Source organism: Phaseolus vulgaris, chromosome 11 (genome assembly GCF_000499845.2).
Source record: "Phaseolus vulgaris cultivar G19833 chromosome 11, P. vulgaris v2.0, whole genome shotgun sequence".
Classification (NCBI taxonomy): Eukaryota; Viridiplantae; Streptophyta; class Magnoliopsida; order Fabales; family Fabaceae; genus Phaseolus; species Phaseolus vulgaris.
In genome coordinates, this window is record NC_023749.2 from 44,222,579 (window position 1) to 44,234,855 (window position 12,277).

The window sequence follows — 12,277 nt, forward strand, 5'->3', positions numbered from 1 at the left end:
TTTTTAGTTCTTAATAGTGATATAATTGAACGTAACACTATAGTAGAAACGAAAAACGCTAAGTTCTTTGAACACATCTTTCCTCTAAAGAGTAGTGGTACATATGAAAAACCTATAGATAGTGCTAGTGATTCCTTGAGTGAGGATGTTAGGAGAAGTAAAAGACATAAAAAGGAAACATCTTTTGGAGATGACTTTTATACTTATGTAGTTGAGAATGATCCAATATGTTTTTTAGAAGCTACTAGTGCTCCTGATGCTAAACATTGGGATAAGGCCATTAAAATTGAGCTTGAATCAATTAAGAAAAATAATATGTGGACCTTAGTAGATCTGCTTAAAGGAGCAAAACCCATTGGTTGTATGTGGATCTTTAAGAAGAAGTACCATCCTGATGGATCCATAGAGAAATATAAGGCAAGATTAGTTGTTAAAGGTTTTACTCAAAAACATAACATAGATTACTTTGATACTTTTGCCCCTGTTACTAGGATTTCCTCTATCTGTGTGTTGCTAGCCTTAACATCTATCCATAAGTTAGTAATTCATCAAATGGATGTTAAAACAACTTTTTTGAATGGTGAATTAGAAGAGGAAATTTATATGACTCAACCTGAAGGATGTGTAGTTCCAGGTCGAAAGGATAAAGTATGCAAAATTTTAAATTCTTTGTATGGTTTGAAACAAGCACCAAAACAATGGCATGAAAAACTTGATAATGTTTTACTTTGTGAAGGTTTTTCTACCAATGATGCTGATAAATGTGTGAATTCTAGATCTGAAAAATGGTGAATATGTCATTATATGTTTGTATGTGGATGACATGCCAATTTTTGGTACATGCAATGATATAGTTTTTAGAACAAAATTGTTTCTTGGATCTAAGTTTGAGATGAAAGACATGGGTGAAGCAAGTATAATTCTAGGAGTTAAAATCATAAGGAAGGGAAATAGTATATTACTATCCCAAGAAAAATACACTGAGAAACTTCTTAAAAAGTTTGGTTACTATGACTTTAAGTCAGTAAGCACCCTTTATGATGCTAACTCTAAATTAAAGAAGAACAGAGGAGAATCTATTTCTCAAACTCAGTATGCCCAGATAATTGGGAGCTTATTGCATTTAATGAGCTTTTTTAGACCAAATATTGCTTATGCAGTAGGTAGATTGAGTAGATACACTCAATGTCCTAGTCAGGATCATTGGGATGCACTTACAAGACTCATGAAATACATGAGAGGTACAATGGATTATGCCATTGAATATAATGGATTTCCCGCTGTGCTAGAAGAGTACAGCGATGCTAACTGGATCTCTGATTCAAATGAGACAAAGTCCACTAGTGGTTATGTATTTACACTTGGGGGTGGTGCAATTACATGAAGGTCAATCAGGCAAACTATTATTGCAAGATCAACTATGGAATCTGAGTTTGTTGTTCGAGAAATGGCTGATAGTGAAGCTGAGTGGTTGAAAACCTTCTTAGCAAACATTCTGTTAGGAATGAAACCAACCCCATCTATATCAATGCATTGTGATTGCCAATCGGCACTAGCTATAACTAAAAATAAAAGCTACAATGGAAAGAATAGACATATACAATTGAAACATAATTTGGTGAAACAACTGTTAAAGAGTGGAATGATTTCTATTGACTATGTCAAGTCAGAACGGAATCTGAAAGATCCTCTGACAAAACCCCTAGGGAGAAAAATGATTTTAGAAACATCGGGGGGAATGGGACTTAAGCCACTTGCAAACAAACAAGTGATGGAAACCCAACCTTTGTGATTGGAGATCCCATGAATAAGGTTCATATGGGTAAAAACAAGTCACTTGTTAGTTCTGCTAGCACTAATAATGATTCAAAATCAATTTTTTCCATTCCTATGGTGTGTGTGAAAGTGCTAGATACTGCATTATCGAGAGGATAAACCTTGTGGTTAAAATTTTGAGGTAAAAGAGTTTTAACGATTTACAAAGTTTTTAATGATTTTCATATCCCTTATGGGTGGTGTATGATTTGCAGCATACGCTTGATGAAATCACCAATATGAGTGTCAAGTGGGGCCGCTTGCATGAGATCTTGGCAAGATCTCTACAACACTCATGAATATCGGGCACGCGCATGGCCTAGTAGCGCAACACAACGATAACAACAAGTAATGTGGGGGTGTATTATGATTGATAAACCTCTAACACATACTAAGTGTCTTGGTTCATATAGCTTGCTATACCAACTACACTATGTGTTAAGTTCATCAATCTAAGACTGGTTCATATAGCTTGTTATACCAGCTCTGATGCATTACATCTTAGATGAACCCATAATATTATTTTTCCTTCTTTATCTCTATGTTTTATCTTTTACAAAATGTGGGGGATTGTTGTTGATGGATATCCACTAGGAGAGGATTTTATTAATGAAGGAAGAGGATTTTCACCTACACATTTGAAGTTCTTCCTTCTAGTCTTCTCACAAATTAAAAGAAGTCAAAGAGAAGATCAAGCCTAAAGATAAAGAAGTCTACAAACTCTCAAATAATAGGCTTCATATTAAATATCTCTCTTTATAGTTTCTTTTAAATTGTAAATAATATAGAATAATGTTTAGAAAGGTGCTTAGAGGGAAACATGAGACACCTCTTTTGTAAAAGCATCTTTAGGCTTTAGTTTAGCAAATTCTAGAAGCTTGGGGAGTGAGCTTAGTAAGGGGGGTGTGATCTTAGGAGTTTTTTGGGTAGCTTAGGGAATAAGCTATGTAAATGACCAGCCCTTACTCCTATAAAAGGAGGGCTTAGGTCCTTCACAATTCAGATTGGAATTTTATAGTAGAGAGACTATACTCAAATTTGGAGAGAAATTGTGAGTTTTGAGTCTTCTTCTTCTTTGCCTTATCTTGTGAGCTATGGTGAGCTTCAAGTGGTGGCACTCCATCACTTATCTTGGTTCAAGGTTCCAAGTGGCGTGAATGGCTTCTTCCAATTCTCAAAATCCAGCAAGCATCTTCCTATAAGTGTTCTTCTTCCTTTTCTTCAATTTTCCATTCGGTAGTTTTAATTCCTAGTGTTTTCCTTCATTTTTCTACTGTTTACATTTACTTTTCCAGCTTTGTTCTTTGTTTCTTTTTCGGTTCAGTAGCTAGCTTTTCAATTCTGTCCAGTTTTTAATTCTTGTTCTTCATTCCTTGTGTTTTGATTCCATTTGGCAATACATGGACTTCCATATGAGTCTTGGTTGGTGCTAAGTTTTGGTGAGTTCTTGAATTAGAACATTGATCCAATTCTAAAGTAAAGTGCCTTTCAAATCCAGCTCAAGTTGCTCCTAAGAATGTCAAGAATCATGTGTTCTTGTAGTTACATTCACATCAGTTGTAAACATAATCAATTTTGTAAAATAAAAAATCGAAAAACAGAGATGAGCATAAACCCTAATCTTTCGATGCTTCTGTTGGAGGAAATCTCGGAAGCAGAGTGAAGCGAACTCCAAGTTTGAAAAGCAAAACGTTGCCCTCCCCACCTTGGATTGTGTCGCACGACTTGGAAGTTGCGCGCCTCCACATTGCTAGATTTTCGGAGGTTGAAGAAGTTGTGCAGCTGGAACCTGGAGTGGTGTCGTAATGACTGCTGGAATTTGGGTTGTGGCCGTTTGGGGCTGTTACATTTTTTCTATATAAACAAGGGTTCCCCTTATTCAGAAAAGCATCTCTCATCTTTTCCACTTTCTCTCTCCTCATTTACTTTATTTTATTTTAATTTTATATTGGGTTCTATTTGGGTATTACTCTTTTAAGAGTAACTTGCTAGTTCTGATCCTCGAAAATTACCGGGAAGTTCCTGTTGTATCCTGGGGAACTTGCGCAATACACCGCGGATAAGTCCTTACGAACAGTGATTACTCACGCCTCGGAAAATCAATTTTGTATGTTTTAAAGCCTATTTTTACTACACTAACTTCACTAAATCATTTGTTTATGGTATTTTCTTATTGATTTCAACAAATAATCATATGGTAATTCTTTCGTTTGATAAATCGTGACGGATGCAGGTTAAAGTCTCAAGTGTTATAATTGAATAAAAGTTAATTTTCTAATTTGTGTCTTCAAAATAAATCTCCTTATTCAATTGATATAATCAATAATAACATATGATGTAGATAGATTAAGGAAGATAAAAATATACACAACAATTTATATTGGTTTGTCATTCATAACAAACTACATATAGATCTCAATCAACATATAGTTCTTAATTAACATATTGAGTTCCACTACATAGACTAATGTTGTGAAGTATATTTCAAGTATTTTTGGGCTTATAAGCACTCCAAGTTATTCCCTTGATTATTCTTGACACAAGTCACTCCTGACTTAACTGAGTATTCTTGACAAAAGTCATTCCTGACTTAATTGAGTATTCTTTCGACTCAAAGCCACTCTTGGCTATCCCCATCAATGAGTATTTTCTCTCAAGCAACTCCTGACTCAACGAGTATTCTTTTGGATTGCAACCACTTTTGGTTGACCCCATCAAGGAGTATTCTTTTCCAAGTCGCTCCTGACTCAATGAGTATTCTTTTAGATCGTAATCACTCTTGGCTAACCCCATCAATGAGTATTTTTTCGCAAGTCACCAAGTCACTTCTGGTTCAACAAGTATTATTTACCAAGATACTTTTGGCTTAACAAGTATTGTTTGTTAAACAATCACTAACAACTAAGGTAGGAAGATTGAAGATTTTAACGATCAACTAATACTTGAGTTTGATTACTAGGGAGGATGGCGTCTCTCAACAAGTACAATATTTAAACTCTCTTTCTTAGTTTAAATAATTTTATTTGCTTTTCAGGAAGGGCTTATGTCTTTCAACATATACAATAGATAAACTTTCTCTCCTACATAGCTCGATGAACACTCTTGGTGTTCTTCTAAAGACTTCTTCAAATCCAAAGATATGGCACATACTCTCCTGTCACCACCGAAATCTCTTCACCGAAATCTCTTTCTAAAGCTTTGTTGTAGAGGCATGAGGGATTTAAAAAGTATTTCTATATAATACTTTCTCTACTCTCTTGATCTTCTTCGAAGGATTTTATATAAACATATTCCTGGTAGCTTAAAGTGCAAATCATACATGATAAATAGACATTTGAGTTAGAGTATACATGTTCATTGTGTTAGAAGGAGGTTGGTAGCAAATTCTAACTACAGTATGAGGAAATCATTTTCTTTTCTAAAACTGCACACATTAAAAATATTTTCTTTTCTTTTTAACACAATTTGGTAATATTACTTCTTTGTATTATTTTCATTTAGATTATAAATAGTATACATTAATAATAAGAAATGATAATCTACATTAGTAAATTAACAAATTAGTATAAATATTAAATTTAACAGATATCATAAAAGAAGAAGAGAATATTGCAGAGTAATAATAATGATTTTCAATAATTTTTCTTTAGTTTTTAAACCGTGACTTATGAAGTTGAAGAATGTGCCACGGAATAATGTTCCCATAAGCAGGCTGTATCTGCTTATCCTATTCGAGCTTGCACTCCAATGGCTATCTCTCCTCTCTCCATTCCTCTCAATGTTATCAACCCCTTTGTGCCGGAGGTATGTGCTGCCAACCCCATCCCTATTTTCTCTCTCTGCCATTTTTGTTACTTCTAAAGCATTCATAATTGTTAAAAAAGTTAGACCTTTTTGAAACCCAGAACCATTCTGCATCGTAGGGTTGCTTGGGAAGCATTAGGAATCATAAAAACAGGAAAAAGAATACCTTTTTTTCTTTTGGGTGATTAAAAAGATTATAAAGTTTTTTTCCTGTTAGTTTGAGATATAGGAATTGTGTTGTTGGCCTTTGTAGGAAGTAGAAAATCAAATTACGGTCTGTTTTGGTTGAATACCTTTTTTTCATTGCAGTTCAGAATTTGGTTTTGGTGTTTACTTTATGAGTTGAAGATGTGAAGGAAATGAATAAAAACTGGTTCTGGAGAATTGTGATTTTCATTTGTCTGTGAGAATGTAGGAGGAGAATGTTTCAGTTGAAATGCACCTTTGAATTTGTATTCTTGTTTCTTTTAAATGGAAAGGGCACGTGGCATATGATTTGAATTCCTTTTCATTCCTCAAAATATATATTCTGTTCTTTCCCCTGAATTTTAGAGATTATCGTTTGGTTCTCTATGAGCAGAGTCAAATTTATTTTTTGAGTAAAAATTCTGATTTTGAAGTGGTGTCTGATTCACATGCTGAAAATGCTTGTGGATTGGTAAAGAACAGTAATGGTAAATGGTTTCCTTTTCTTGTAGTGCAGGTTGTGAAAGCGGTAGATGCCTTACATTTAGAGTTTAGGGGTGTGGATAATTTGGTTGCGTGCAATACCACCCGTGTCCTTAGAGCTTTTCAGAATGCTCGAGTTGGATCTCATGTAAGCTTGCCCTTTGATTTAGATAACCTGTTTGCAAGTATGCTATAATATTCTTGGATTAATAATTATTTGATTTGATATGATGCCCATCATGGTTTTGATGCTAACAAAACTTATTGTTAACTGTTTTTAGTGTTGTTGCTAGAGATGCCTTTTAAGCCATTGGAATGATTGCATTAGACCTTTCAGTTCAGTCAAAATTATTGAACAGTAATCCCCGAAGATGCAGAAAAATTGCAGTCCTGTACACTGTAACTGATATGTAGCAAAGAACTAGGAGAAGAACTCTCCTTCCCCTAAAAAGGATAAAAAAAAGTTCTGTGAAAGTGAAAGGTTTATCTGCAAAGTCATCTTCTCATTAGTTTACTTCTGTTTTTCAGCACTCTGTCCTAAATTTGATTGTTAGGAGCTCACATGTCTGTACCATGGTTGGTCACTGTCTTTATTGGATTGGATGTAAATTACTATTCTACCTGTGAGCCTTGGTAGTTATACAATCAGGCTATCAAACTTTTTCATTATAATTTCTGAAGAATTAGTTATTATCTGTGTTTGGGAATTCAAATTGGTTGCTATGCATATTCTTCAATTTGCTACAGCACTTTGGTGGTTGCACTGGTTATGGTCATGATGAAGCTGGGGGTCGTGCGGCTCTTGACCAGGCTTTTGCAGAAATTGTTGGGGCTGAGTCAGCTATTGTTCGTTCACAGGTTCTTAGTTTTCCATTTTGTTCCTTTTTACATTACTTATTAGTTCTTACTGAAGATGAGCCTTGGCATAACAGTAAGGCTATTGCCTTATACGCTTTAGATATCATGAGTTCAAATTCTAGAAACACACTCACCACTTGTGCTCTATCCCACCTTTCTTAGTTTTTGCCAAAGTTGACAATATATGATTTATAATATTCTCATCTATCAACAGTTCTTCTCAGGTACTCATGCTATCACATGTGCTTTATTTGCTCTCCTGAGGCCTGGAGATGAGGTAACATTGTTTTTCACATTCTCTGCTATTCATTTTTGCTAGAAGTTACCCCTATATAGTTGTAGAATATTTTTCTGTAGAATACTTGTATTTGTAATTGGAATAAGGTTTAGACTAATATAGCTGGCAGCTTTTGGCAGTTGCTGGAGCTCCCTACGACACACTAGAGGAAGTAATTGGGAAAAGGGACTCTGGTGGACTGGGTTCTCTCCAAGATTTCGGAGTGAAGTACCGAGAAGTTCCAGTATGACACTACTTAGTAGTACTTTTTCTGGCTGTAATTCACTAGTCTGCTTTCTGAGACTCTTCTTGGATATTTTCCTTCAGCTTGCTGAGGATGGTGGACTTGATTGGAATTTACTAATGAGTGCTGTCAAACCCAAAACAAAATGTGCACTCATACAACGGTCATGTGGTTATTCATGGCGCCGGAGTTTGAGTGTTAATGACATAGGAAGAGCAATAAAAATAATCAAGGTTAGGTTTCATTCTAGGGGTACCTTAGCAGTTTATTTGTCTGTGCTATTGTTCTGTAAGGCTATAACTTTTATACTTAAGGCATTTTGCTCTCTGAAATTCCCTCAAATATACATGTACAGGGCCAAAATCCCAGCTGCTCAGTCATGGTGGACAATTGCTATGGTGAATTTGTTGAAAGCATTGAACCTCCCATGGTGGTATGTGATTATGCCATTGTCTTGTCTTGTGTGTAGTATTGCATATTTATACTGTACATTGCTAGCAGGGTGCAGATTTGATTGCAGGCAGTTTGATCAAGAATCCAGGTGGAACGATTGCACCATGTGGTGGATATGTTGCTGGGAAGCAAAAATGGGTTGAAGCGGCTGCAGCTCGTCTTTCTGCTCCGGGACTTGGCATGGATTGTGGCTCAACTCCTGGTGATATCATGCGAGCCTTTTTCCAGGGATTATTTCTTTCACCACAAATGGTTGGGGAAGCAATCAAGGTACTGAATTCTTCATTTTCATCAGTAGATTGTGCTTTTCTTGTGCATGTCTTGTAGTGAGACAATTCTTTAACCTATATAAGGGTTCCTTCCTGATTGCTGAAGTTTTGGCATCTAAAGGGTATAAAGTGCAGCCACTCCCCCGAGTGCCCCGTTCTGATACGGTTCAGGTTTTCTTACTGAATCTTCTCTTTTCTTTATAGATAAAATGTCTACATTACTAGCAAAATGGTGTTGCTTGTAGAAAAGCTGTGGATGAATTAGACAACTAGTTAGGTCCTATTTGAACAAACTTTTCAATAAGTACTTATAGGATAGAAAAATGACAGTGTAAATGAGTCCAGCCTCTGGTAAGTTAATATCAACTTATATTCCTTAACTTCTGGAAAAGTTAAATGAAGGAACTTCTAAAAGCATTGTGTTGTGTAAGTTGATAACTTTTGGAAGAAGTTAGATTCATTCACCTTTTCATTTTATTCTTCTATAAGTACTTTTTGATCGATTTATCTTCAAGAAATATCATAACTATTCAGATGAAAAATAAAGTTCATCTTCAATGCCAATAGGCCGTCCAGCTAGGAAACCGCCAGCGTCTCCTTGCATTCTGTGAGGCGGTTCAGAGAAGCTCTCCAGTAGGTTCATATACCAAACCAATTGCAGGCACCACTGCTGGATATGCATCAGAGGTCTGCTCAGATTTATCTCCACAATCTACTACCAAATCTATTGTCTTTTGTCAGTTTTGAACCTTTTAGGATGTTTACTTTGCTCTCCTAGTCATCAGTAACAAGTCTTCTATCAATCTCAGGTGATCTTTGCTGATGGAACCTTCATTGATGGTAGTACAAGTGAGCTTTCATGTGATGGACCTCTTAGAGAGCCTTTTGCTGTATTTTGCCAGGTATGGTCATTTGTATCATTCAATACTACCTATGATTTGCTCTTACTTTCTCATTTGAGGTTTTAATTTGATTTTCTAAATGCAGGATTTGCTCTTACATTCTCATTTGGGTTTTAATTTGATTTTCTAAATGCAGGGTGGCACCCATTGGACTCAATGGGGACTAGTCCTAGGAGAAGTTTTGAAATCTCTATGATAGAATGCAATTTTCAGTCACTAAGTTATACAAAATTTCAGTATGCAACATTCAGAGGATGGCATGATTCAGATTAGTACAAATACAATCACACACTTCAGGAACCTAATTAAAATTTATTTATAGCCTCAATGGTAGAATTTCTAGCTAGTGTTTAACTAGTTTATCACACTGTATCTTCCTTCTGTTTGAAGAAAGCTTGTGGGGATAAGATTTTGTTACTTTGTAGTTTGTACTTGTGTGATCATTATAATCTTGTCAAGAGTTGTAGAAGTTCAACGCAATAGTAGTAATTTCTCATATTTCTATGTTTAATCTTTAGTAATTCAACCTTCATTTTTCATATTTTGCTATGTAAATTTTGTCCTGAAATAATTATTGAAGTTCCATTCCATTTAAATTAACTCTTTTCTTTTGAGAAATTAATGTGTTACAGTTTCATTTATTTTTTTTCCTTTTAATGTATTTACTCGCTAATTATACAAATTAAAAGTGTCTATGAATTGAATTCGATTGATTTTTGAGAGAAAAAATATATAATCCAATTACTTTGGTTTTCTTAATTCTTTCGTAATTTCTCATATTTGGTTTAAAATATGATCCATTCTAATTTATGACAAGACGGTTTGAATTTGATCAGTTTTCATAATACTTTTACTTTTCCTTGAAAAAGATATGGTAAGATATATCTTACATAATAAAAATAATATTTCATTTATAAATATTTTTGTTGAAATTGAGTGTAAACCTATTTGGATTGTTAAAGCTTGATAGTGATACACGATTTATTAAAAAAATTGTATAATTAATAGTGGCATATGACTATACATTATTAAAAATAAATATATACAATTTGATAAGTACATATATTGGGTACTCAAATGGCAAAAAGAATATCTTTCTTCAATAATAAATATAATGTGGGTTATGACTCACCTTTCCGTTTTCTTGTCATAATTGGGAATTTAATTGCCACAATCAATTGCAATCAATGAGAGGTTAATTGTCACAATCAATTGCAATCAAAGGGAGGTTAATTACCATTAATTGTAATGTAAAAAACAACAAACAGCAACACACACTTGCTTCCTCTCTATTCTTCCTATACTCTTTATTTTTGCTCTTCGGTGTAAGTGTTTAATCCATATAGAGAGAATTTGTTTTGGGGCTATTTATCATTAGTCTGAGAGGAATTCATTGTACTCCCAGTACCATTATAGTGGAAGTTTTGGCTCTCTCGTCGGTGGTTTTTTACCTCTATTTAAAGGGGTTTTCCACCTAAAAATTTCTGGTATCATTCTCACTTTACTTGTTACTTTAATTTTTCATAATCTTTGGTTGAAATTATCACGCTTCCGCACACGATATCCCTACAAATTGGTATCAGAGCTTTTTCGATAATTCAACCAGGATTTGTTGTTCAATAATGTCGAAATTGGATATTGAGAAATTTGATGGTAAAATCAGCTTTGCTATCTGGCGAGTCCAGTTGCTAGCTGTTCTCACCCAGAATGGTTTAAAGAAAGTTTTGATTGGTAAAATGATGAGACCAACCACTATGACAGAGGAGCAGTGGGATGAAATGGATGAAAAGGCATTGTCTACAATCCAGTTATGCTTGTCCCGTGAGGTGTTGCGTGAGGTCATCAACGAGAAAACTACACCAGGCATATGGAGTAAATTGGAGTCTTTATACATGACCCAAAGTCTTGCAAACAAACTCCGGTTAAAGGAGCGACTCTTTACACTCTGAATGTCCGAAGGTACTCCCATCCAATCTCACCTTGATGAATTTAATTCTATCATAATTGATTTGGAAAATTTGGATGTTAAAATTGATGATGACGATAAAGTCGTTCTACTTATTGTTTCTCTACCACCCTCGCATCGACAATTCAAAGAAATTATGTTATACGGTAATTTTCTTACCTTAAGCTTTGATGATGTTAAGACTAATTTACTAGCCAAAGAAAAATTTGATATTCAAATTCATTTTGAAAGTTCTGGTGAAGGATTAGTAGTTAGAGGGAGAAACCAAGAGAAAGGTAGGAACAATAAGTATAAATCTAGGTCAAAATCTAGAGGCAAGAACTCCAAATATTGTCGTTATTGCAAGAAAAAGGGACACGAGATCTCTGAATGCTATAAATTGAAAAATAAGCAAGATAGAGAAGATAAGGGAAATGGTAAACAACCAAGAAAATTTTCCGAAGCTAGTATTGTTGAAACTGAATCTAATGGGGATTGTTTTGTAGCTTCCAACACTTAACAAAGGTCTAAAAATGATTGGATTCTTGATTTTGGTTGTACTTTTCACATGTCTCACAATAGAGATTGGTTTACCACATATGAACCAGTTTATAATGGTCTTGTTTTGATGGGAAACGATGCTCAATGCAAAGTTGTTGGTGAAGGAACAATCAAAATCAAGACACATGATGGAATTGTTAGAACTTTAACAAGTGTCAGATATGTCCCTGAGTTGAAACGGAATCTCATTTCCTTAGGCACCCTTGAATCTCATGGGTGTAGATACTCAGCTGAAGGTGGAGTTTTAAAAGTGTCTAAAGGAGCTCTTGTGTTACTAAAGGCAATTCGATGTGATAGTTTGTATATGCTGCAGGGTTCAACTGTTACAGGTTCTGCAACTGTTGCCTCACCCAACAAAGATAACACCAAGTTGTGGCATATGAGATTATGCCACATGAGTGAGAAGGAAATTCTAATCCTCAAGAAGAAGGGTCACTTTGGTAACCATTGTACTGGAAAGGTTGATTTCTGTGAACATTG

At 35.0% G+C, this 12,277-nt stretch overlaps 1 protein-coding gene across 2 annotated transcripts; it reads left to right on the forward strand.

The window, feature by feature from the left end:
• Window positions 1-5,481: 5,481 nt before the first annotated feature.
• Window positions 5,482-9,802, forward strand: LOC137827510 (uncharacterized). Of its 2 annotated transcripts, XM_068633679.1 has the most exons (12): window positions 5,482-5,619; window positions 6,323-6,436; window positions 7,036-7,146; window positions 7,361-7,423; window positions 7,554-7,667; window positions 7,751-7,900; window positions 8,023-8,100; window positions 8,169-8,390; window positions 8,474-8,560; window positions 8,957-9,076; window positions 9,199-9,291; window positions 9,428-9,802. In XM_068633679.1, the coding sequence occupies exons 1-12, from the start codon at window positions 5,563-5,565 to the stop codon at window positions 9,485-9,487; spliced, it is 1,269 nt and encodes a 422-aa protein (XP_068489780.1). In that variant the 5' UTR covers window positions 5,482-5,562; the 3' UTR covers window positions 9,488-9,802. The 2 variants fall into 2 exon arrangements, with proteins under 2 accessions (XP_068489780.1, XP_068489788.1); XM_068633687.1 differs by lacking the exon at window positions 8,474-8,560.
• The last annotated feature ends 2,475 nt before the right edge of the window (window positions 9,803-12,277 follow it).

What these genes read in the sequence shown, in the direction of transcription:
- LOC137827510 (XM_068633679.1), top strand. Translation starts at nt 5,563, where the DNA reads ATGGCTATCTCTCCTCTCTCCATTCCTCTCAATGTTATCAACCCCTTT. An exon ending in ATGCTCGAGTTGGATCTCAT is followed by an intron (nt 6,437 to 7,035) that starts GTAAGCTTGCCC and finishes AATTTGCTACAG; the next exon opens with CACTTTGGTGGTTGCACTGG. An exon ending in GCATTGAACCTCCCATGGTG is followed by an intron (nt 8,101 to 8,168) that starts GTATGTGATTAT and finishes CATTGCTAGCAG; the next exon opens with GGTGCAGATTTGATTGCAGG.